Source organism: Onychostoma macrolepis, chromosome 20 (genome assembly GCF_012432095.1).
Source record: "Onychostoma macrolepis isolate SWU-2019 chromosome 20, ASM1243209v1, whole genome shotgun sequence".
NCBI classification, from domain to species: domain Eukaryota; kingdom Metazoa; phylum Chordata; class Actinopteri; order Cypriniformes; family Cyprinidae; genus Onychostoma; species Onychostoma macrolepis.
The window spans coordinates 7,931,891-7,959,367 of record NC_081174.1 but is presented as its reverse complement, the minus strand read 5'-3'; the positions used below and the strand labels follow the sequence as shown (position 1 = coordinate 7,959,367).

The window sequence follows — 27,477 nt, the reverse complement described above, 5'->3', positions numbered from 1 at the left end:
TAGGACAGTGAACTTGATTTTAATGTCAGCTTCTTTGAACCTTATATTTAATGGAGGAGAAACTAGGTTTTTTTCCAAGACAATTTCCTCAAACTTGATGTCATATTAGTATCTCATAACAGCAGCAATGTATCTCACCCTTGCTGATTATTTGCAAACCTTTTGCAGGTTTTAACACATTGTATTTTATGGCAGCCTATTGTTCATAACATAATGGATCTGAATACATTAAATATTTGTCACATTCTGACTCCCTTATTATAAAAGGTTTTACTGCATTTGGCTTCATATTATTCAAGTCTCGTTCCTGAGCACTCCATCATGAACAGCAAGCCTTATACGTTTACCTTCATACAAGTATGTCTTCCTTTATCTCAAATTGTGATCACATTAATATGTTGCCTGTTTTGTTTACTGTCTTGTCTACTTAATGTTTTATTAGATATTGTTTTGTATGCTAAAAAAGCAACAACAACAACAAAAAAAAAAAAAAAAAAAAAAAACGTCTACATTTATTTTGCATTTACAAATCTCCGGCAAATCCATAAATAAAATTATCTTGAAGGTTTTTTTTCTTCTTTTCTTTTGGTTTGCTTCCATTTATGGCTGTGGAAATAAACATATTTTGGTGTCGACAAATCGGACAAAATTGGCTTTGAGAGAGCAATTCTTAGTAAATAGTTCGAGCGCATGTGGCGCATCTACAAAAGCTTTGTCTAAAAATCTTTCAGAGACGTTCGCTAGGTCGGCGTCACAAAAACAACTGAATATGAATAAGACAAGCACACGCTCCCTCTCTCTCTCTCTCTCTCTCTCGTTTCCTCTCCTCTGGTCTGTCTCATCCTCGCCTTGCTGTTGATCCGTCTCTAAAATGATCGCAGATGCACATCCGATGTTGAGGATTCATGTACCTGGAGGCTGGAACTGAACTCGACGATGTCATTTGGATGTAAATAGGTTACCCCGGTGGACAGAGACGACACAGAAAGCTAGCTTACCTGACCTTCTTGAAGCTTTAGTTGTTATTGTTCTGATAAGCAAATCATCATGGATCTGTCATTTATGGCTGCGCAGGTAAGGCATTTAACGCTTCTGTCTCGACTCTGGAGCTATAGATAGAGATAATGTACATAAAGGTATTAATAAAGTCAGCTTGAACTTCACACGAACTCAGCTTGTTGAAGTCAGAATGTACAAACTTCAGCTTAATCATATCAGAAAAACTATTTTAGATAGGCTAGTCTACTACACCGTAGGTTCAAAAGTCTAAAACTCTAGCATTTCAAATACTGTAAAAATAAACAAAGGTTTAGGGTTTTGGAATTTTAAAACCACATTATTTATGTTTCTGCACATATTAGGTCACTAATCAACTGCTTTGTGCAAAAGGTTGCATGGTGTTTCTTCCATTGAAGCAGAAGATGCTCTTTGTGACATTTTCAAATCATGCTGGGGAACATGGATCACCATTTTTTTTTTTTTTCACAAACTTCTGGAGTCCATGATAAGGCAGATGAGACATTCTTCTTATAGTCACCCTTAAAAAAAAATCAACCTGTATGCATGTGACAGCTATTGATTGATTCAACAATATTTTACTTACTCAGAGTTACTGAGGCAATCAGCAAGCAACTATCACCTTTCTGGATGCAAATTGCGACAACCAGTAGCAATTAAATCAGTCCTAATCATATTTATATACAATTTTAATAGTCTTAAATATAATCAATAATTATTTGCATTTATTAGACCTTGAGAATGTGTATGCAGTGTCCATGACTCAGAGAGTAATAAAATTAAGAAATGATAGGAACAACTGCAGACTTTGTAATGAGCTGTAGAGCAATTATTGGTGGAAGGCTAATGGGAGAGAACAGCAGTGCTCAAGCTTTATAGTTATGTTCATTTCCTCATGTTTCATTAACTTGGCAGAAAAAAAAAATAAATAAATGTATAAACTGTTTCAACACTGCAGCAGAAGAAACCTACTGAAAAGGAAAAATCATAATTTCCGCCTATGGCAACCACTTTGCTGGAGTTTGATAAAAAATTGCTCTTTTATAAGCCAAAACTCTGCGATTACACACAGTGCTTGTTTTGGATGGGGATTTTCTTGTAGGCAGACGAGCAAGACGAGTTCTGCTTGGAGTGACATCAGAAAATCGCACTGACAGAGTTATTTAGCTAAGCGAAGTGAACAACATCATTGCAACGTCATCAGCCAGGGTTGCAACTAAACAACCTTTCCCTCTTACTGGATGAGCTATAGAAATAACTTTAGGTGTGTGTCACAGACTACATTGTGCTGTGTATGGATTTGATCCAAGGCCAGACATAGATAGGGCATCAAAGAGTGATCTCTCCATTAGTGTTGTGTCTTCTCTCAGTGTCATTTCTCTTGACAGCCAGGAGGCAGAAGCTTTAATATTAATGGCTGAGACTAACTTAGAGCCAAGTCAGGGTTCAAACTAGCCTGCCAGAACAGTGCTGTTCCCGAAGAATAGACATTACCCTCATAAAGTCAAGTCCGATAGGTAAGTTTTGGTTTGACTGATTTCTGATGCCAAGTCTGATCTATTTCAGAGCGGATGAACTGGACTGAGGTCTTAGTTTCTATATGCTTGTGATTCTCGGTGGAGAGTTTTAGAGTCAAGCCAGATCATAGTAAGTGGCAGTTCAAGGCTAAATGATTTTTTTCAGTTTGGTTTCATCCCTCATTTGTGCCCTTGATGCAAATGAATCTTTGGCTTTATGTGTTTTGACAGTTGCTAAAAGATGGCCGCGGTTTCTCACAATGGCCCTGATTGCTGGCGAGATTTCTGTTAATTCTCCAACTTCCCTCATTAATCTCATATAGTGTTGTCTCTCTGGATTTAATTGAATTGCTCCATTGTGCTCAAATGGTGCGGAACAGTGAGCTTATTTTTTGGGGAATGAGCTAAATCATATCAGTGATGTTACAAAAAAGTTATAAAACTACTTATAATACAATAGCGCAGAGAAAAAAAAAATGTTCTGATTTCCTTCCAATTAACTGGTCTAAACAAGCTTTCAAAAATGGTTTACATGTATTCTTCCACCTAAAACGTAGAACATATTTGCACCTAGTTACCTTATGTTGTAGGGTTTGCTTTGAAACAGTTTTCACTTGTACTAATGTAAATTTCACAAATAACTACAAAGAAACTGCAAGTAACACATTTAATTAATCATGAAATTTCTGCCACATGCTCGTTGACTTTTTGGACTAATCAGTTTGTTCACAAGGTGGGAACACAGGCCCAATGTTTCACAGTTAAAAAAGAAATGGAGGTAACGGAACAACAAATTTGTTTTTATCGGTCATAACAAGTTTGAACAAGTAAATCAACTTTATTTTTTACTTCTGGAGAGAAATAGAGCAGACATTGGTCAAATTTCTAGTGTGCATGTGTTGTGTTATTTGCTCATGCTGTCAAATGGAATGTACTTTGAAATACTGTACGCATACACTTTGCGTTCTCATCAAAACTGAAGTGTTACAGAACGAACGAGACAAGAGGCATGCGGATCCATCTGCAAAGCTTTATTATCAGACGTGGTCATAAAACAGGCATGGGTCGACAGCAGCAACAGGTATAGCACAGACAAGACGAAAGAGTTATCCAGAGACAGGCGTGGGTCAATCGACGGCGAACATAATCCAGACGGCGAGACAAATGGGTAATCCACAAACAGGCAATAGTCCAGGCGAGGTGCAGACAAAAAACAAAATAGCAAGACAAGCTAAAGTCCAAGGCAGGCAGAGAACAGACAGGACGAAGCAAACAGCCTAGGATCAAGACATGGATGAATCAGGCAATGAACAGGACTTGACTAGAATTAGACACAGAAAAACTCGGAATGGCTCCGTAATGTTGCTATCACTAGTACAGGGATAAACATAAATAATACTCGGCGATCTGGGAAAGGTCTGAGTGGGTATTATATAGTGTGTGTGTTATTGGCTGCAGGTGAGACCATAATCAGTGATGGCGAGCGGACGAAGGGTCACGGACGGGATTCATGACAAATGAGAGTTGACAGATGGTCTCTTGACTGTAAAAGGAAAGGCCTCATTGTACGGGACGGAACATTGAGTAAATTTAGAGTCGGTCTCTGTGACTGCGTCAAGACAGACTAAAAGGTCATTACACACTGAGTCCGAAATTTTCATCCAAAATTTTTGGTTCGATTTTCTGCGTTTTCACATCCATAGCAAGCATTTTGATAGGAAAGGATGACGAATACAAATAAAACGAAAAAACGTATATGAAAATTTTGGACTCAGTGTGCAAGGACCTTAAGAGTTCTAAAGCGGTCTTCTTGACCATAACGGGCAGGACTGAGAGTTCATGATTGGCTTCTAAGGCTGAGAAAAGGTTTGACGGGAGATTCACTGACGGTCTCCATGACCTCGTCAGGAAAGACAAAGTGTTCATAAATGGACACCCCTGACTCCTCTGGAGGTTCTGCAGCGGATGCCTCCATCTCTGGAGATTCTACAGCAGTAGCATCAGGAGCTTCAACAAACGCAGAGAGTTCAGAGACAGCGCTTGCGGTCACAAATAAGGCATCAGAAAATAGGGACAGTTCAACAACATTCTTCTTAACAGGCAGATACAGAGTTCAGCAACGGTTTCTTCTACCATGACATTACAGGCTGAGAGTGCATTGCTGGGTGCCGCCGCCTCGGGAGGTTCTGCAGTGTCAGCTGCCACCTCTAAAGAAATCATAGTGGGTGCCGCCACCTCTAGAGTTTCAGTGGTGGTGTATGCAGCCCAAACACACCATAAAGCAATCCCCATTATGGGAAGTGCTACAGACAGGGGAATCAGTTCAGGAAAAGGAACGTTTGAGAGCACTGGTTTAGGGGTACCAGATGCGTGTACTGACACCAGTGGTGGATCCTCCACACTGGATGTAAGTCTGGGATACCTTAGAACTGATGTCGACGATCTGGGTACAACAGACGGGACGTGACAGGACTCTGGACGAACAGATGAGACGTGCATGCATACAACACAGGAATACACTATATGCATTTTTGCTCTTTGAACCAGAGGTGGACGCTAGACATGCATCTGTAATTGCATCTGTAATTGAGATATAACAATGGAGCAGTGAAAGTTTACGATGCGTAAAACCTGATCGAACATCTTGATTGCATTCAAATGCTACAAGCGCTGACTTTACTTGACTCAGGAAGATCAGCTGTGACTTGACTCAGGGATGTGCAGCAGTGACATGAGGGAGTGTAGTCATTTTGCGAGCGGGCTCTGCTTTCGCCGCCGTTATGTGAGCGCGGACCGGTGATGCCACCATTTCACGAGCGGGTTTAATCACCAGAGTAGCGATCAGCATACTTGAATGTCCCAGAGCTTGTGGATGAATGCGTGCGTGCGGATCCATCTGCAAAGCTTTATTATCAGATGTGATCATAAATATGGATGGGTACCGAGAACCGGTATTTTTTTGGACTGGTCTGTAATTGGGTCAATACTGGACTATACTGTTATCGATACTTGCGTTGTTTTATCTCCGTATACTTCAATGTTAATGACGAATTAGAAGCTGCTGCTTGTCATTTTCCTTCACTGAATGATGTGGCCGTCGTTTGCTCGATGTGCGTGTGATATCCATGCAAAGCCTTGCCGGTTAAACATTTCATTTGCGTGCTGTTCTGACCTGCGCTCATTCAGAGCACGTACACTGAAGCGAGCGTAAGTAAAGGCCGGTCAAACAGCACGTGATTTCTTGATTACTCGTCTGATTGTGCTAATATTGTCAAAAACACACAAGGTTTACATATAAACACAGTTAGTTATGTCTAAAGTGAAAGTAAACAGAGAGAAACAGATGCGTACAGAACTAAACATGCTGCTGATTTTCAATTATGTCATTATTTACTCACTGTCATGTTGTGCCAAACCTATATTAATTTTTATTCTTGTCCTGAACACAAAAGAAGATATTTTGAAGAACGTTGGTAACCAAACAGTTGCTGGTCCCCACTGACTTTGATAGAAAAAAAAAAATATGGAAGTCAGCAACTGTTCGGTTACCCACATTCTTCAAAATATCTTCTTTTGTGTTCAGTACAAGAATAAAAAATAATACATTCTTCAAAATAAGTTTTATGTTTAACAGAAGAAAGAAACTCATTCAGGTTTAAAACAACTTGAGAATGAGTAAAGGATGACAATTTTCATTAAGGTGAACTATTCCTTTAAATGTTAATAAAATAAAACACAAAGAGAAAAATAACTCCCTGCTCCTGACTGAAGAATTGTAATACAGTTGCTAAAGTTCAACAGTAATAAAATAACTTTTCACATCATATCTTTTTGCACCAAATAGTATCAATAACAGTATCGATAAGTACCGGTATCGATAAGCAGTATCGATATCGGTATCAGTATCGATAAAATGCAAATGATACCCATCCCTAACAGATATATCACAGACAAGACGAAAGAGTTATCCAGAGACAGGCGTGGGTCAAACGACGGTGAGCGTAATCCAGATGGCGAGACAAACGGGTAATCCACAAACAGGCAATAGTCCAGGCAAGGTGCAAACAAAGTTCGAAACAGCAAGACGAAGGGATAATCCAAGACAGGTTAAAGTCCAAGGCAGGCAGAGAACAGACAGGACGAAGCAAACAGGCTAGGATCAAGACACGGATGAATCAGGCAATGAACAGGACTTGACTAGAATTAGACTCAGAAAAACTTGGAATATCGCTAGCACAGGGATAAATGCAAACAATACTCGGCGATCTGAGAAAGGTCTTTGTGGGTGTCATATAGACGGTTTCATCGGGCACACGCGCCTGGCCCGAAGTTAACTTCCGGTCCGTGTTTGTTTATCGGTCTGGTTAGTGGCGCCGGCTACAAACACAGTTAAAGTGATGAGTAATGAAGTTGGGCTCAGGTTGTTGTGCTGTGGGATGTGTTTCCCATACATTTATTTATTTGTGGCGTCCCGCCACGATATCGAAACTGACCGATTTTCCACAAGGCTTCGTTGAATAAACATGAGCATGTAATGCACGTTTAAAAATCAAAACGAGGGGTAGGTGTTTTTATATCACTGTATTTCTAAAGGAAGACTGTCTTTAGAAAATGTTCAATGTCATTTTTATTTCATCTTGAATGGTATATGCCTGATAAAACAGTGTTTGTAAGCTCAGCGCTGCTGTCTACAGCCCAACAGCCGTTGCCGGGGGAAACCTGTATTTCTCCCTCTTTAAAACGCCTCCTGCTGGCAGAGAATGAATTTGCATTTTTAATAAGTCCGTCTGATTTACTCAGCAAACATATTTTGCTTGTTATCAAAATATAATCTACTCTAGAGGGACTTAGATGTTGTTATTGATTCTATTTGGATGTCTACCGGAAGTTAAGTTAGGGCCACAAAAGCGCACGTGCACAGTAATGTTTGTTTATGTCGTTGCCGTTGAAACCGCCTATAGTGTGTGTGTGATTTGCTGCAGGTGAGTCCATAATCAGTGCAATGGAACATGGAGAATGTAGTCCGGAGTGTCACGTAATAGTCTGCGTAGTGTGGGAGTCAATATAATGAGAGGGCGGCCTGGTGGCACTTGTCCCGATGGCCGTCTAGGTGACAAGGTCTTCACTGGGGATCTGTCTCTTGGGCTCATCTAGGTGTCCTGGTCTCCGCTGACATTCAGGGCTGTAAAGGTCATCTCTAGGTGCTGATCCACCATTTGATCTGGATTTGGACTGGATCTGGGTGACTGCAGTAACCATCTGATCAGGATACGGACTGGATCGGATGGCTACAGTGATCTCGGAATAAGAAAGAAACAGACTAATATTAGCGTAGATGCCATTCTTCTTACGATGTAACAAGTACATTGGGTGTTATGGGAAGTGTTCCCGGTTCTGGTTGACCTAATTAATGCAGCCTAACAATCCTTTAACGGATTTGAATATTAGAAGCGTGTTATGTGTACGCCAAGTTAAAGAGATGGGTCATTAATCTAGATTTATTTAGATTTTATTTATGGTTCATTGAGGCTTTGCAAGCACTTTATATGGGTAATTAATCCTGGTATCACTAACACAAAGAGCTGTTTTACTCGTGTGATGTGTCCTTTACCTCTTCTCTCCTGTTAGTGTGTTGTTTGGTCCACACAAGTTCTTTGTAGTACCACTGAAGAAGTCATGACCAGAATTCTTAGTCTTCATTCTTGGTCTTTCATAAACACAGTCAATTTTGGCTGGTTATCACGGTCCAGTTAACCCTGCTGTAAATACCATGAATACACCATCTGCCTGCAAAAAAACATTGTTGGTCTCAACACACTCCAAATCCCTTTAATGTGCAACATCCAGATGTTGTTGTTTTTTACGGACTGTGACAGAGTGTACACTTTTTACAGTCATTATTATCTACACTCAGCTTTGAGATTATTTCCCCATCATCTAAATCCTTTCCTGCATTGTCAGTGTGGAAAAAATCTCATTGTGCCTGTGCACCTTTTCATCAGCCTTTCAACCTCAGCACATGCATATTGGCTTCTTTTATTTCCCCACTGGCTCTTGGCTGCTTTTTGATTCTTTATCCATTTGTGTGATGGCTTTGCTGAGATCTTGCCTGGGTCTAACTGTAGACTCTCGGACAGTCCATGAATCCCTAATGTACACTACAGGATTGTGTGCAGGTCTCCTTTGGGACAACTCTGTACTAGCAATACTCTACGGCGATAATAAATGCTTTAGCTTTGTCACCCGGCTCTGACACCTTTTGTTAAATTTAGCCATCTCGTTAATCATTCTGCATTTGCATTTTTAAAATCGCCTTTGACATTGATGTATTTTTTTTCTGTCTTTGTGCGCTAATGTTCATGCTCAATATATCACCTATTGTTTAAGTGAATGGGTTCACTTGCTCTTTTGAGTTCTTTCTCTCAACTATAGCTATATGAAACCTGTCAAAATTGCAAATTCAAATGGACAAACTACTATACTGTGAAGAAAAATAATAATAATTATAATTGAGGTTAAAACAAGTGAAAAGAATCTGTAACTGAAAAAAATACATTTTATTATTGATACATTCCTTTTTACATGCAGTTGCTTTCAGTTGTGTGCATTAAGCGTCAGTACAAGACACATTTAATTATTTGCATGCATTTGTAATAATATAAATAATTGTATACACATTTATACTTTCATAGATATTTTGGAGAACCTAACCACACCCCTACCCTAAACCTACCCGCTTTTCAACAATATAAAACACAAAACAGGCAAATAAAAATACAGTCACAGGTATTTATTGCTGAAACTGACAAAAAAAGCTTTATACAAGTATTACAAATAAGTTGTGTTGCATTCAGAGTCTTCTGAAGCCATACAATATATTTATTACTCTCTATATAACTTAATCATGACAATATAATTATCATGCCCTTTGCGTCTGCAAATTGATGTCATTTTTACAAATTTTTACAAGTGTTTTTGTAGTTTTCACAGAGTATTCACAATAACGGTATTGCTTTCAAAAACTCTGAAACCCATTTTCAAAAGTTTGCATTTTCAAGCCACCAAAATGTTGTTGCTGTGTAAATGAACGATCAAAACTTTTTTTATTTTTTTTATTTTTTTCGATTCTATTTGAAAACGGTGTTGTGTAGACACCCCTAGCTCCAACCCTGATTAAACACACTTGAACCAGCTAATCAAGGACTTCAGACTCACTAGAAGCGTCCATGCAAGTGTTGAAACTGGCTGGAGCTAAACTCTGCAGTATGTTGGCCACATTAAAGTAGTAGTTTAGGACGGCTATTGTGAAGTAAACAGGGTTGGGAACCTACCAAAAATTTACATTGCTAAGCTCCCAACTAGTCAACAAGTAAGTTTGCCAAGCCAAGCTGAAAGATATCCTTTTAGAGAAAGTTACAAAAGCAGCTTGCCAAAGGAAATATGTAAGGGATAATCAATGGCTAGCTGTGCATTAAACGATTTGAACTGTTTAATGCACAGCTAGCCGTTGATTATCCCGTTTATGCCATGGTCATTTCTCAGAATTCACATATTAAAGATGTTAATAATATTTGCGCTGCAATATTTGACTGGAACGATAAAAATGACGGTTATTTTCGTCTGTATTACTATTCAACTGTAACTATATTACTATGGTTACCAATGTTTATAGGAAGTGCATTAATATAGAACGTGATTAAACTGACCTGGAACTACCTGTGCAGTTAAACAAATTTAATCAACACCTGCCAGCCAATCAGAATCGAGTATTCAGACAGACCATGGCATAAATTTTTATAATGATGAATTATATATACATTTGTATGGGAATTGCCAAAAAGTATATGTGTTGGTCAATCTCTACTATGGTACAGTGATGGTATATCATGGTATTTTACTATTTCTTGGTACTAAATTACCACCATTTTCACATACCATGGTATTCATATGGTACAGTTCTTCATGACACTGTAGCAATTGTACTGTTTTTGTGTACTGTTTTTTTTTTAATCTGAAATGTCTTTAACTACATTCACAAGCTGCACAAGCAGGTGTTGAACCCAAAATACCCAGCTACTATTTATACAGATTGAGAAACCACTCAAAACAAATCATGTATGTGTGAGCTACCAGAATGATTCAGACTGATTAGTTAATCAGTTTAATAGTGTTAAATAGAGCTGACTGAGTGATAATTCGTTAATTGGGCTTCACTGTAGTTGTGATTCTAAGCAGCTGACAGAACATATATTCATATGGTGTGTTATATATTGTCAAGGAAAACAAAACAACAGCTTGTGTCAATGCTACCCAGCTACTTAATCAATAAAATGTAGCTTCACTACTGAAAAGCTACTTGATTTAACAAAGACTCTTCCACCTCACCACTGAGAAATGCAGAGGTGAAGCTACTGCAGAACACTGCAAGTGATACTTTTTTAATTAAGGTTAATTCAGGTTAACAAGAGCAGTCTGTGACACTAAAATTGTGAGCCAAAACAAGTTCACAAACTGCTGATGGGAAAGTTCTCAGCATTTCAGCCAGCTGAACAAATGCCACATCACCAATCTGGAACCACCTCCTCAGAGAGCCGAGTGTCATTCCCCGCTAGCTGAGGACAGCGATGCCTGGATGGGTAAATGTATGCCCATAAGGACAATGAAGGCAGCGGGACGGGGGCCGGAAGCTTGTTCAGCACTGCTGTGAATGGAAATGGCACTTCAGTGTAGATAATGCCGTGTAGTTCACTGCACACTGATTCGTTTGCTCTAGCCAGAGGATTCCTTCTCTCAGAAGTACAAGCTGATGGCTCACATAAGGTATTTTTCTTCCATCTGCCTCTCCTGTGTTTCGTGAGCAGCTCTCCTGCATGTGGTGATACTCTTATGTAAGCCGTCACAGTTATGAGTGCATTTGATTTGAGCTCAGATGGAGAAATCTAATGTTTTTAACTGGACGTTTGTTTGATTGATTTATGTGAGGTCAAAAGGTTAAATATTTCAAACACTTATTGGTTATGCTGTAAGATTGGCATGGTCTCACACAACAGGGGATTTCAAACTATATATTCATATATAAAAATTATATATTTTATATTGTGTACTGTTATTTGTATAGACCTCAAGAGATAAATAAGAAGCTCATAAAACAAAGAGAAACATAAAGCAGTAATAATGTTGTCAATAATGATACTTAACACTTAAAAGGACAGTTCACCCAAAAATGAAAAGTCTGACATTAATTACTCGCCCTCATGTCGTTCCAAACCTAAGACCTTCGTTCATCTTCGGAACACAAATTAAGATTTATTTTTTTTATCGTTTTATGGCCCAGAAAGGTAGTAAGGACACTTTTTGTGTGCAAAGAATACAAAAATAATGACTTTATTCAACAATTTCTTCTCTTCCAGGTCAGTCTCAACTGCCATTCACTAGAGTACCATGACACATGTGTGCGTCTTCCTCTGCTTGTAAACAAGGTGCAGTGCATCTGGATTCTACATCAGAACGCCAGCTCCTGCATCTGCAGCACTACATGCTTGCATCATGATTCTCTTGTGAATGCAAAGCAGAGACTGACATTGTTGAATAACATTTATATTTTTGTTTTCTTTGCACACAAAAAGTATTCTCGTAGCTTCATAAAATTAAGGTTGACGTTACATGGACTATTTCAATGATGTCCTATCTTTCTGGGCCTTGAGTGTGTCAGTTATGTTGCTGTCTATGGAGGGTCAGAAATCTCTCAGATTTAATTTAAAAATATAAATAATTTTTGGGTGAACTATCCAAACTAAAAGTAAAATATTGAAATGGCAAATTGTCCCTGTGATCTTATATGTAGATCTGCTTCACAACCTTTATTGTATATAAAAATTCAGTATTATTCTTCTACTGAAAGAAAGAAAGAAAGAAAGAGAATTAATGCATGAATGAAGTGTGATTTTTATTGTGAATAATTTATTGTGAAGAAAAAAAAAAGTGTAGGAAGAAAGTGTTTAATAAAAAAAACAAAACAAAACATAATTTCAGCCATAATTGCTTATTGTGAGCTAATGAACATTAATTAAATGTTAATGGTTATATTAATGCAGAGACACTCTCTTACAGTTTATAACACATCAATATATTCACTGGCATGCAGATCATGCAGTAAAAAGGATTCATTATGAGGCATACACTTGCTGTTTACTTTTTTTTTTTTTTTTTTGGCAAAACATGGGACAAAACATTTTTATTATTATTATTATTATTATTATTTATTTATTGTACAGTACACAGAGAACAAACACTTAATTTAAACAAAAGGCTATTTTTTTGGGTACTAGAAACTTTGTGAAGCTTGAACTAATGCATTGTCGTGTGAATGAACGTCAATCTGTTGTTTTTCAGTTGTTTTATATAAATCTGCACTAGATCATTGTGGGTCTTTTGCTGTTTTTGCATTTTAAAGCACATCTAGGAGACCCTTTTATTTTACACGCGTTTACTGAAGCACTAAAAGCGCTTATCTCAAAGTCAACTTGAATGTTTTTTCTTTTGTTTTTGCAAACATTTTTCACATTATCAGACCACCTACAAAAAAAAAAAAAAGCGCTACAATTTTTTTTTTTCAGTAAACCCACAGGCACCACTTTTAATCAGAAATGGCTGCTAGAAAGTATGATTTAGTTTGATGTTATCTTTATTTTATCAGAATTATCACATTATTTACCACCCCTAAAACCACCAGTCCCATTACATAAAATAATTCCTTGATATTTTTTAGCCTTTTTGTTCAGCTACACACGCACGTCTCTAAAATTTCTGTTGAAGAGCACTTTATCTGGAAACATCTCGTGTGTACAAACATCTGATAAACATCTTCTTAAAAGCAGGTTTATACTTCCTAAATCAAAAGATGTCTGTCAAACCCAACTTGATGTCTGTCAAGTTTTTGATGTCTGACAAAGATGTCTGTTGCACAGAGACAGTGTGATTCATAGCCATTCAGTTTCTACCAAATTCCAAGAGACAAACCGAGTCATGTTACATAACTCAGTCTGTTTAAGTCACTGATGGCTTGAATACATTATCAGACTGAGAATGATGAATTATGAATCATAATTTACGTTAAAACAGATCAAACTCAGCAAAGCAGACTCTGATGTTTGCTAATCTTTCCATCTTTCTAATAAATATCATTACAAAGCTATTCAATGGTTCCTTTATCTCTGCTTTTCTCATTTTCTATCTTGATGCAGTGTGTAACAAACACTTGTGGCAAATGCCTTTATCTGTTCTCGACATAGAGGCTATCAGCCTCTGAAAAGATTTCATTTCTAGCATGCAAGAAACTCATTAGTCAACATCAATGCATGCTATCTTGGCTCGGCAGAATGACTGAGGTCCTTTTTTCGGTTTTAGATCTCATCCCAATTTAACTGTGATGCGTAAGTTGACAGAAAGTCAAGTGGTCACACCTCATTCCGTCTTCAACAACCATATTCTCATTTCTGCTTTTTTGAGTAAGTGGGTTATTATAGTGGATATGAATATTGTCAGCTGGAATATATTAACATCAAATACTTCTCTTCAAAATGTCCTTTCTTTCCAATGTTCCCTTAAGATTCAGAGCTTCCATTGACATAATTTGAAAGCTCCCCTTTGTCTCCAGAATAAGCTGAATATGAGATCAGTCCAAACCAACACTAGGTCCTCTGGAAATTGGTCTAGCTCTTTACTGTTTTTGCGGTCATCTCTCTGGAAGATGAAGAGTAGTTGTTATTCTGTGGTAAAAGAGCTTTGGTTTGAGAGCACGGCCCTTGGCTTGGATAGACGAGGACTGTGTTGTGTCTTACCACATAATGTAAAACAGCTTTTAGCATATGCCACTACAGTAACACAAAGCTGAATTAGAGTCTGTCCTTCTGTATGATTTAATAGGATGAGACACAAAAGTAATAGAGTGGGAAAGGCTTCAAGCTCTATCATAAGACAGAATTAAAATATTAAATCGATTTCCTTTTCCTGGACTTGCTGAACTCTTAAAAGTTAAGTATATAAGTAATAATAAAATTAAACATGCTGGATACATATTTAAATATCATTTAAAACTTTTATTTTCTGTAAATGAACTTGGAAATTAAGTAGACAAACTTTAAAATTCATTTTAATCAATTTAAAATTTCTAAAATCTGTGCCAGAATGGGTATTAATAAAGGCTGCAAAATTACCACAAGCTATTATGTATAGTTTGGGGTCAAATGTTGGCTAGTATTTGCTAAACTTCTACTATCCAAACAACTATATATATGATATATATTTAAAATATATTATTTATTTTGGTAACACTTTACTGTCAGGTCCATTATTATGCTAATAAATGCATTAACTAATATTAACTACCAATGAACAATAGATTTGTTACAGTATTTATTAATCGTTGTTGGTTAATTAAAGTACTACTGTTTTTTGTTAGTTCTTGGCACAGGCCCATTAAATGATATTAGCAGATACATCTTTTTAATAATTATCTTAATACTTTACAAGTATTTTTCATATTAACTAAAGTAGTTAACTAATGTTAACAAAATTGGAACCTTACTGTAAAGCATTACCATATATATATATATATACAGTCATGGCCAAAAATATTGGCACCCTTAAATATGATCAAAGAAGGCTATGAAAATTAATCTGCATTGTTAATCCCTTTGATCTTTTATTTTATGTTGTTGGCTAAGACAATTTAGTCTTAGCAAACAACAACAACAGCAAATGGTTTTGTGCCTCAAATGCTTCAGTAAAACGAAGTGTCACTATCACTGTAAATCACCTGAGCATAAAGGAGTTTCACAAACAGCATTAACTTTCTGTCAGGGATTTTTATATCATTTCTAAAGTTTAATTGACAGCAGATGCAAATGCCATGCCCTTGATGGCGGTTAACTCATGTATCCAATCATAAGTTTAAAGGAAACGTCCTTTCCTGCCCCATCCAGAATGGTGCTTCATCATTCTGAACTTTCATTCAAAGTTTAAATGCATATTTCAAAGAATAAATCACTTTGGCAATCAGTCATTGGTGGTGATGAATTGCCGCTCTTAATCAAATCTCACACTGCCAGCAGTTTGGAATTCAACTGGATAGTGACTGGCAGGCATGAGCACTGCAGAAGATACTGTATATCACCACAGTGAGTGACTCCAAAACTACACATAAAAAAATCAGCCATTGTCCTCTGGCTCTGGAAATTTATAAAGTCAAATCTTTTGCTGAACCCTATATCCTCCTGCTAGACTAGGATTCACTATTCTCTCTGCCTTTCTTTAATTTGTGAGTGCCTTGAAGGCCAAAGTGCCAGTGAAACCCTGACTGCACCTCAACCAATAATAAAGCAGAGGTTCATAAAGAAGTTGCTGAAGGAAGTTTTCTAAGACTGGAATCAAGAACAAAGAGCTGCGGCTGTGAACAGAAAAGAGGATTTTGTCTTAAAATTGTGACATTTGAATGGAAGGAGGGCAAAAAATAGCTGTGAGGCCTGCTGTACAGGGAGCGCTCTGTCTTTGGCACAGCGATAACACCCATCTGGGCAACGAAGCTTCATCATACTGACAACGATCCGTTCTCAGGACAATAATGCCCTATCGGTGTAGCGAGGTGTGTATGCGTTGGTATTGTCATATCAAACATTATTCACAAACTGAGAATAGTCTAGGAAATTTAAATGGTTATGTTATCCAATTAAGGGAGAGCATGGTAAGCCATGTTTTAAATTTTCCTTCAGCCAATGAACAATGACAAATGATGATGAAGGAAAACTTATACGAATGCATGCAAACACACATACAGCTATAGGAACATGAAGTCCAGAAATGCATCTTGCCAAATGATATTTAGGCCTAAATGAGATTTATATCTGAATTGCATATCAAATTTCCATCCATTTGTATGATTTAGTTTTAATATAAACTAATAAACTCTTATTTGCAGCTATTAAACTTTATTTAGAGCAATCCACAGAAAACAGGGGCTAAACACAGGAACAAGGAAGTAAATGCAAACTAAAAGTCTAGAAAACAAAACAGAAACGGTTACAGCAATGGGTAACATCTGTAATAGTACAAATAAACTGAATGTGTAAATACACAGTGAACATGTTTATAGCTTTTAACTGACTAAATTTATTGTTTTCACAATGAACAGATTTATGCTGATTCTAAGCAGTTTGAATAAATACATTTTGATAATATAATTATTTAAATAAAATCAAATATTGCAAATAGTTAATAATAAAATGTTATATGTTTGCTTATTATTTATTTTATTTTGCTCTAAATTATGTATATTCACAATATTTGGATATTGACATTGTGTAATATTATTTGTAATAGTCTACAGTAGTTTAGTTATTTGTTTGTTTGTTGAAGGCAAAGCTTACTATTAGTTACTGACACAGCTTACCCAAATTTTAACTAAATTATTTTACATTGATTTTACGTTGGGAATTCGCCAACATACATAGTAGATTTGTTTTGATATGAAATTAATTTAACTGCATGATGTAGATATTAATTTTAATTTGACATCTACATTTAAAAAATATAAAAAAATATGGTATAGCAAGCAAAGTGACACATTTGGTATAGCTCTTCTCTCAAGTGTACCTTTTGACTTCAAAATATGGTTAAATTGTAAAAAAAAAAAAAAATGTACAGTTTGCTAGATTACAGGGGCAACATATCCTAACACTGACACATTTACTTCTCCCTCTATGTTCTTGTTCTCCTACAAAATGTAAGAGAACTGATTAGAATGTTTAGGCTGGAGAAACTTGTAAATATCAGGACAGAAAGTGGTTTGTTTTTGGTCCATGTGACTAAGTAGATTGTATGAGAAAGCTTGGACATCTACAGATATTTTACTGTTTAAGTATGTGTACATTTGTTTGCATTCGTTATCTCATTTTTATTAGGTGCCCCAGAGTGCCTATTCGCTACTGTGAGCCTTTGGGCTCTTAGCAGTTGTCCCTTGAATCCTTCATATTTGAGCTCAGAGCAGAGGCAACAGGAAGCATGGGGATCATTAAGACTTAATGCAGCTCTCTGAATGGTATTAAGCTCCAGGCAACTCATTTCAACCGCTGCCCATGCGATGAACAGATACTGAGTTCATGTGACAGTTGCATCGCATGGAAGCCTTCGCCTTGAATTAAAGGTTGATATTCATATAGTGTTTCTTTCTCTGCATATTTCAGATTTTTTTGGATGATGTAAAATCCATCAGTGACTGTGGTTAAAAGTTAAAAACTGTTAGGGGAGAATGGGGTCATGAGAACATTGAAAACCTTTGAATGCGATTGATTTAATAGAGGAAAAATGCAGAAGAACAGCTTCATTTGACAGTGAAGTGCTGGTTGGTTTAGAGTTATTAGGAATCAATTCATTCATATATTACTTTTGTAAAATGGTATTTCTTAAGGATAATTGTTCAGAAAAAGATATTTTAAAACTAAAATATTTTAAAACCATTAGTAAAAACTAAAACTAACACTTGCATCTCTTTTCAGTTAAACTGAAGCTTACAAGCAATGGTGAAAAAGCACAATACAATATAAAAGTAGTCCATATGTTTTGTGCAGTATATTCAAAGTTCGGTTTCACTTTATTTTGATAGTCCACTTTAGACATTCTACTAACTATAAGTAACTTTGTAACTACATGTCAACTACATGTCAACTAATTCTCATTAATTTGCAACATGTCTACTAACTCTCAGTAGGGTAGATTTAGTAGAATAAGTTGACATACTTGCAAAGTTTCTCATAGTCAGTATGTTGTCACGGTGCACACACACGAGGGAAGCGAGGATGAACTCAAATAACAGTCTTTAATCAAATCCAAAAAGGGCAAGACAAGGCATGGCTGAGACACACAAGGAGCGTAACGAGTAAACCAGACGAAAAGGAACTAAATAGGCAGGAACTAAATACACAAGATAATTAACACACAGCTGAACAGAATCTAAACAATCAAACTAAATTAGGACAGGAACAGGAAAGAACAAATAAGTGCATAGAGGGGGAAAACACACAGAACATGACTGACATAACTCCCCCCTCCTGGGAAGGCGCGACCCGCGCCGTAACAGTACCACCGGGGAGTGGGGGTGGGCGCTTTGGATGCCCCTCAGGACAGACACGGACAGGATTACAGGACGGGGGCCTCCAGGACGGAACAGACAGTTCGGGGCACCATGGCGGATCATGGATCTCAGGAGGCCATGGCGGTGCAGGGAGCACAGGAGGCCATGGCAGGTGGTCTTTATGGCTGTGGCCTCGTCCTTCGGCCCGGCCACTACAGCCGGAGCTCTACCACCCAAAAAAAAAATCCATGGGGCAGCTTACGGGTATCAGGAGCCCTCTGGAGCTATCTTCAGGAACAGGAAGCATTCTTGGGCTAGGCTTGGAAGCGGAGGCCTTTACTGGGCATGAGTCAGGGGCCCTCACAGGGTCCCTCAGCAACCGTTTCCATCTCAGCGACATGAGAGGCAGGCAGCTGGGAATGGCCTCCGTGGCCGAAGGGAACTGGATTCACGGGACTTGGGAACGGCACTCCTGGCCGAAACTGGGGAGCTGGATCCACGGCACCTGGGAACTGAAGTGAGCCTCAGCCGGCGGGCTTGAGGGAACTGCCTCTGGCGGCTTGACATCGGAACGGCTGGCGGGCTTGAGTGAGCAGCGGCCCGCAAACTTGATTTAGGAGCAGCCTGCGAACTTGGCTGACGAGCGGCCGGCGGGCTTGGGATAGCCACAGCCGGCGGACTGGACAGATGAACGGCTGGCAGACTTGACCGATGAGCTGCCGGTGAACTTGACTGACGATCGACCGGCTGGCTTGAGTGAGCCGCGGCCGGCAGGCTGGAGAGAGCCGCGATCGGTGGGCTGACTTCGTAGCGGCCAGCGAACTTGACTGATGACCCGGCCAGCGGACTCGCAGCACTCGTGGTGATCCTGTCGAGTTCCCATGCTCCATTTCTGCAGGCTAAGGCGAGATGACGAGTGGGAACTTCCATGCCACGGGAAACACAAACAGGAACAAAAAAAAAAAACTTTAAAAACCGAAAAACAAAACGAGGTGAATGGGCGCCGCTTACTTTGTAGGTCTGGTCTTCTGCACACACACGAGGGAAGCGAGGAGACGAGGATGAACTCAAATAACAGTATTTAATTAAATCCAAACAGGGCAAGACAAGGCAGGGCTGAGACGCAAAGGAACACAAGGAGCGTAACAAGTAGACCAGACAAAAAGGAACTAAACAGGCAGGAACTAAATACACAAGATAATTAACACACAGCTGAACAGAATCTAAACAATCAAACTAAATTAGGACAGGAACAGGAAGGACCAAATAAGGGCATAGAGGGGGAAACACACAAGACACGACTGACAGTTGTATGTTGTGGACCCATCAGAATAAAGTGTTAGAAGATATTAAGCAGACAGTCTACTAATACTCTAATGACTGCTAGATGACATGTAGTTGCAAAGTTACTTGCTGTTAGTAGAATGTCTAAAGTGGACAATCGAAATAAAGTGTTACCCAAAGTTCTTTCAAAACATACTATAGGAAATTGCGTGACGATTTTTGAGCAGAATCATTAGTGAATCATTCATGCTGGTTTTGTGCATTGGACCAACTGATTCACTGAAAAGATTAAATTCAAAAGAACATTTTGTTCACAAAGCGTATCTCCTAGTGGATGAGAACTTCAGTCTGTTCCTCACACTAACCTGTCATATTGTTTCATAAAACTTGGAATATAGTTGAAATGACTCCTTTTATGATGATTTTTTTTTTTGTCAGTTTTCATCATTTCGAAAGCTCCTGTGATCCTTCATGTTTGTATTAAAAAGCATGACCAGAATATGAAATAGTGAATACTAATGATAGTCAGTAATGACAGAATTGTTTTGTTTATCTTTCTCTTTACCTTTAATAAGTGCTTATTAATATAAAGTGTCAATTTAAATATTCACTCTTGATCACATGCATTGATTCATAAGCTACCTCTTTTACAATGTTACTCCATAGGAATGAGAATTGCTGAGAAAAAATCTGCACTCAGACAATGTTCGGATTTAGAACCACTTTTTTATAAGAGTGTGAATTTTTTTACATGAGGACAGAAGTGTAAAAGGTTTTGCTGATTTATTTAGTAGTTCTGTTATTTATGTCTATGTCTGTTTTTATGTTTCAAAAAGATGAGAGAAGGTTTTTCTCTTTAAAGATTGATGGAGTTATTCTGTCCGTGAGGAGCAACATGTGCAGTGCTGTATCGATTGCTGCTCAGTTTCCTCTGTTTTACACAGTCTTCAATAATCAGCCAATCACTGACCTCTGAGCCATAAATTAACATAACATCTCAAAATAGTTCTGAAATGGCATAATTTTAAGTAATATGAAAAAGCTCAGATTCTGATCTGCATCCTTGGTCTTAATGTAAGCCTGGCAGTTGGGCCATAATTCAGCTGTTCAAGTGTGTTGTTGCCTTTAGCAAAATGGAATACATTGCTATCAAAAATGCACAGCAGCATACTAAATTATTAATTGTATGAAATATAAATATGGATTTGAATTTAAAAATATATTGTCATACAAAATATTACATATACATTTTTATGGTATAGCACTGAAAAAAAAATGTAGAAACAGTTTTCACTCAGAAATTGCTAGTAAACACAAATAATGGCAAGTAACAGTGAATTTGAAGAACAGATCACCTAATAATGAAAATGTACTCATCCTCAGGCCGTCCAAGATATAGGTGAGTTCTTCATCGGAACAGATTTGGAGGAATTTAGCATTGCATCACTTGCTCACCAATGGATCCTCTTCAGTGAATGGGTGCCGTCAGAATGAGAGCCCAAACAGCTGATAAAACATCACAATAATCCCACTCCACACCACTATAGTCCATCAATTAATGTCTTGTGAAGTAAAAAGCTTCCTGTTTGTAAGAAACAAATTCATCATTAAGATGTCCATTAAATTCAAACCATTGATTCTTGCTAAAATACACGTCCTCTATCCAAAATATTGCTTTACCCAGTGAAAATTTGTCTCTTTTGAATTAGGAGAGAAATATGTACAGATGAAACACTATTTACAATTGAAAACACAAACGGATTTTGATGTGAGAGGACAACAGAAGATGGACATTTTGACTAGAAGAAGTGTCATTACGGGTTATGAAATTACGGGTTTAAAGTTAAAACGCCTTAAAGGTGAATTTGTTTCTTACAAACACTGAGATTTTCACAAGACATTAACTGATGGACTGGAGTGGTTGTGAATTACTCGTGGATTATTGTGATGTTTTTATCAGCTGTTTGGACTCTCATTCTGACGGCACCCATTCACTGCAGAGGATCTATTGGTGAGCAAGTGACGTAATGCTAAATTTCTCCAAATCTGTCCAGATGAAGGAACAAACTCATCTGCATCTTGGATGACCTGAGGAGGAGTACATTTTCATCTTTGGATTTATTATTCCTTTAAACATGAAATATTGAATGACTAAAGTTGTGTTTTCTTCTAAAACATGCTCCAATAATCTTTATTTACAACTTCAGAGAATCATTTTTTACAGTGTAGTAAACATAGGCTACCTCAGTCCTATCTGAGTGTATTTTTGTTTCTGCAAGAGCAGTCTGTGCTCCCTGACAATGGTTTGAATATAGAAGCAGATTAAAAAGTGTTCAGCCATGAGTTAAATGACACACTATAAACAATTAAATTCTGAGATGGATGATTCAGATGCTGCTTTCTGATTTACCATTTTTGATTTTGTTTATGATGGTTCACTGGTAGCCTCTCATACACAGTTAAGTTTGTCATTCTTCTTCATTCCCAGAATCCCTGCCTCCATCATTCCTTGTTCTCTTCTGTCAACAGTAGCCATAGTGAAAAAGAAAAAGCATCTGTCTTTGTATGTGTGATGTGTGCAGCTTATAAAGGTGCAACACCTCAAACCGCAGCACAGACAGGTGTGCATGTCAGACTGAATAGAGAGGAGAGGAATTGGCTGTTTCTGGGTTCTTTGTGATATTTTTACCCTGGTGGTGAGAGTCTTTTCATCTCAGCTCAGTGGAGGCTGTCAGACTGTTTACTGCCCCATGCAGGTTTTGATCAGCCCTGAAACAGATCAGACACGTCTCTGGAAAGAGCCAGAGTTGTTATTCACTGTTGTTCATGTTCTCACTTTAACCAACAACATGCAACTTGTTAGACATTTAGTTGTGAAGGTTATGCAAATGACAGCTCTGCTTTGTGAATTACTAAGAGGGACCATTTTTAGGGCCAAGGGCCATTAGACACGGTTGTGTACTGTGAAGTATTTTTAGTGAATAGTCAAACTTGATTTATTAACACGTGTGAAATATAAATTTTTTTTTTTTATGCAAATTTTTTAACATGGTTTATGGCTCAAATTTTTCAAAATAAAGAAGTAGAAAGCCACAGGGATGCTTGTATTTGCTAGCCATAGGAAGATGGTTTAGCGGTACAGTTCTTGCTTTTGGTGTTAAAATTTGCAGGTTAAAAAGTCACTTACCAAGCAATTCAATCAATCAATCAAACTTTATTTATAAAGCACCTTAAAAACACCGAAGTGGACCAAAGTGCTGTACAGAAAACTCATACAAAGCATACAATACAATTAAAACAACATTTAAGAAAAAAAAAAATAATAATAATAATAATAATAATAATAATAATAATAAATAGTGAATAAAATAATTGAAGGTACAGTTCACCCAAAAAATATTAATTACCACCCTCTTTCAGACAAATACAATCAGAGTTATATAAAACAAATTGTCCTGGCTCTTCAAAGCTTTATAATGGCAGTGAATGGTGGTCAAGATTTTGAAGCCCAAAAAAGCGCATCCATCCATCATAAAAAGTGCATCACACGGCTCCGAGGGGTTCATAAAAGCCTTCTGAAGCGAAGTGATTTGTTTGTGTAAGAATAATATCAATATTTAAACTTTGTAAACCGTAATCTCTAGCTTACGTTAACTGTTGTATGTGCTTTCACAAGAGAATGACATTCCAGCGGATGACGAAGACTTACTGTAATCGACAGTGAGAATATGCTAGTCTCGTGAGAACCAAGTTTAAATTTGCTTCAGAAGGCCTTTATTCACTGCCCGGAGCCATGTGGAGTACTTTTTATGACGTATAGATGCACTTTTTTGGGCTTCAAAATCTCGACAGCCATTCACTGCTATTATAAAGCTAGGAGAGCCTGGACATTTTTTAATATAACTCCAATTGTATTCGTCTGAAACAAGAAAGTCATTTACACCTAGGATGGCTTGAGGGTAAGTAAATCATGGGGTAATTTTCATTTTTTGGGTTAACTATCCCTTTAAATGTCAGATTTTTTTTTTTTACTTTTTTTTTTTTTTAGGATTCAATTCATAGTTATTTAAATAGCATAATTCTAACTATGTTATCTGTTGAACAAAACTGCTTTTGATTCAAAGGTTTGCAGGTTAAAAACTAGGCAAGGCAAGGCAAGTTTATTTATATAGCACATTTCATACACAGTGGTAATTCAAAGTGCTTTACATAAAAGGACGTGAAATAGTCATTAAAAATAATAATAATCACAACAATAAAAACAAGGAATTAAAAAATAAATAAAACAAAATTATATAAAAATTGATTTAAAAATAATTTAAAACAGTTAAGAATAGAAAATGATTATACATAGTGCAATCAGTTTGGACGTAACACAGTGCTCATTTAACAAATGCACAGCTAAACAGATGAGTTTAGCTAAGCTAATAAAATAAAATAAAACTAATAATAAAAAAATATAATAAAATAAAATAATAATAATAATACAATTTTATTTAATGAATGAATGAAAATGCTTTGTATTTTTACTTTGTAATTACCCATTTTTCCCCCACAGGATTAAATATATATATATATATATATATATATATTATGTAGATTTATGAAAAGATTTAGTTACATTTAATTGTTACACACCTCAACAAATAAATAAAATGATAAACAACAACTAAAAGTGTGATCTAGAATTTCTCCTGCATATCTTTAGAAAATGCACTTTTATTAATTTGACAGAAGCGACTCACAAAGCAATTCATGTATTTTATCAGTATAGTAAATTTTCAGTAATTTATATTTTACTATCAACATCAATAATAAGTCAATGCACTTACTTTAGCCATATGAAGTCTGTCCTTTTTCAGGCAAAAATATAAATAAAAAAATAAAACAATTAAAAATAAGTAAAATTATTATTATTTTTTTGTTGTTGTTGTTATTGTCATATTCTTATTTGCAATAAATCTAATCAAATCAAAATGCATCTGTCCATTGCATGGTTCATGGTTCTTCTCTGGCATGGCTGTGAAAACCCCCTTTTGGATCTTTTATCAGTAAGAGTGCAGACTAAGGTTAAATCAATCTTAAGTGCACTTCTCGATTGTATCTTGAGCTGTAATTGTGCCTAGCAGTGATTTCAGTGAGACTTTTGTAAGATGTCTACAAAACCAGACCAGAGTGCTACTGATGTAGAAGATGGAATCATTTGGTTGAATGATCATGCGTCTGACCTCTTATCTTCTCCATCAACAGATCCCCGTGATGACAGGAGCCTTCATGGACTCATCGCCTCACGATGACTACAGCACGGATCACTCTCTCTTCAACTCGTCTGCTAGCGTCCACGCCGCCGCTCTGGCAGCTCACAACCAACAGGAGGAGCAGCAGCCCATGTCCCGAGACGCCATCTGGCTGTGGATCGCCATCACCGCCACCATCGGGAACATCATAGTGGTGGGCGTCGTCTACGCCTTCACGTTCTGACCTCTGGAATGAAACCAGCTGAACTTTGGAGACATATTCAGCTTTGAGTCCCCCAAATATAGGGCCCCGGGGCCCCTTATCAGATGAACAGTGTGTGCAATCTTTCAAGAAAAAAAGTACACTGTGTTAGTTGTTTATTTGTTTGTTTTTTACGCAGAATGGTATTTAGAAGCGCCAGAAATTATTTTTGATTCATTGTAATTTTCATGTTGAAAACTTTGTAACTAGATTGTTTAATGCTTAACAAGTGTAACATGAGGAAAAACCACAGATTTTTTTTTTTTCTCTGAGTTACTAATACTGCCAGACTTGTGCCAAACAATTTGTACGGTTTTTTTTTGCTTTTAGTATGTAATAACAAATGCTGTTATTAAGCTTTAAATGTCTAGAGGGCAAACACTATTCTCTGAAAGTCATCCAACTACCTTTTTAAAGCAGTGATTAGAAAATTGAAATGAATCCCAAACCTAATTTGGAAAAGTAACCATAAAATAATGTAAATAGAGGAACTGCAGTATGTAAGTGCCCAGAACAGAAAACGAAACCCTTTTTTATTAAAGTATTTTAACCTTGGTCGGAAACAGAGATAATAAGCGATAAAAGCACTTAAAATCGTCTTGATTCATGGGGCATTTATAAACACTGGTTGATTTTTTTTCGCCCCAGGATATGTCAATTTGGAGACAATCTCTTCTCTTAATTCTTCGCATGGTAAAACCACCATTTTAGTTGATGAAAGGTTCAGTTTAACATTTAAGAAATGCATCACACAGTGGTTTTAATTAAAACCTGCATACTAGTAAATGATTTTATACTGAGAAATCATTCCATCCCCTTAGTTGAGGGTGACAGGTCCAGCTTGTATTTGGTAGAGGTCAAAGCTTTGCTTTTAATGAGCTCAGCATAAAAGGTAGGGTTGCTATGGTGACTGTTTCATGCTGTCTGGTAGAAAGTGGCTGTGGCTTCTTATCCCACATGCAAACATATTTACTGCCCACTGGCACAAAGCAACTGTCCAAACAAACATGCATATGAAGAGATTTATTTCATGTATATTTTTTATGTATTTATTTATTTTGAATTGTGTGATTTTTGGAGTGTCTCAAAGCCTTAATCCACAAATGAAGCATATGACTGGACTAACAATTTTACTTAAAAGAAATACATTTACTGCTCCAAGTTTGCTTATGCAGGTTAGTACCGGTCTGGCTAGGTAACCAACATGGTCTTTCTAGAGAAGCTAGTTGAAGTTGGCTGGGTTAAACCAGGTTCTCCCAAAAAAATTAAATTTGCATAGTATTTATTCATCCTCAGGCCATCCAAGATGTAGATGAGTTTGTTTGTTCATCTAGACTGATTTAGAGAAATTTAGCAGTATGCCACTCGCTGACCAATGGATCATCTGAAGTGAATGGGTGCCGTCAGAATGAGAGTCACATAAAAACATCACAATAATCCACAACACAACTCCAGTTCACCAATTAACATCATTGTTTTTAAGAAACAAATCCATCATAAAGATATGTTTAACTTCAAATGGTTGCTTATGGCTAAATATGAGTCCTCTGTTCATAATATTGATTCCTCCAGAGAAAAAGTCATCTTGTCTGAATCAGGAGAGAAATATGCACACATTCAGCACCGTTTACAAGTGAAAACAGTCCAAATGATGTGAGAGGACAAAAGGGAATTGGAGGAAGCATCATTATAGATTATGTTTTGTTTGTTTGTTTTTTAGCTAGAAGCAACAGATTAAAGTTAAAACACATTAATTTGGATTTTCTTCTTACAAATATGCAGCTTTTCACTTCACAAGACATTATTTGATGGACTGGAGTGGTGTGGATTACTTGTGGATTATTGTGATGTTTTTATCAGCTGCTTGGGCTCTCATTTTGACGGCACCCATTCACTGCAGAGGATCCATTGGTGAGTAAGTGACGCAATGCAAAATTTCTCTAAATCTGTTCAGATGAATAAATAGACTCATATACATCTTAGATGGCCTGAGTGTAAGTATTTGTTTAGCAAATTTTCATTTGAACTATTCCT

At 37.2% G+C, this 27,477-nt stretch overlaps 1 protein-coding gene across 1 annotated transcript; it reads left to right on the top strand.

Annotated features, from left to right (window-relative positions):
* The first annotated feature begins 628 nt into the window (after positions 1–628).
* Positions 629–26,473, top strand: LOC131527227 (uncharacterized protein C14orf132-like). The gene is made up of 2 exons (XM_058756173.1): positions 629–1,074; positions 25,195–26,473. The coding sequence occupies exons 1-2, from the start codon at positions 1,048–1,050 to the stop codon at positions 25,423–25,425; spliced, it is 258 nt and encodes an 85-aa protein (XP_058612156.1). The 5' UTR covers positions 629–1,047; the 3' UTR covers positions 25,426–26,473.
* Positions 26,474–27,477: the final 1,004 nt, after the last annotated feature.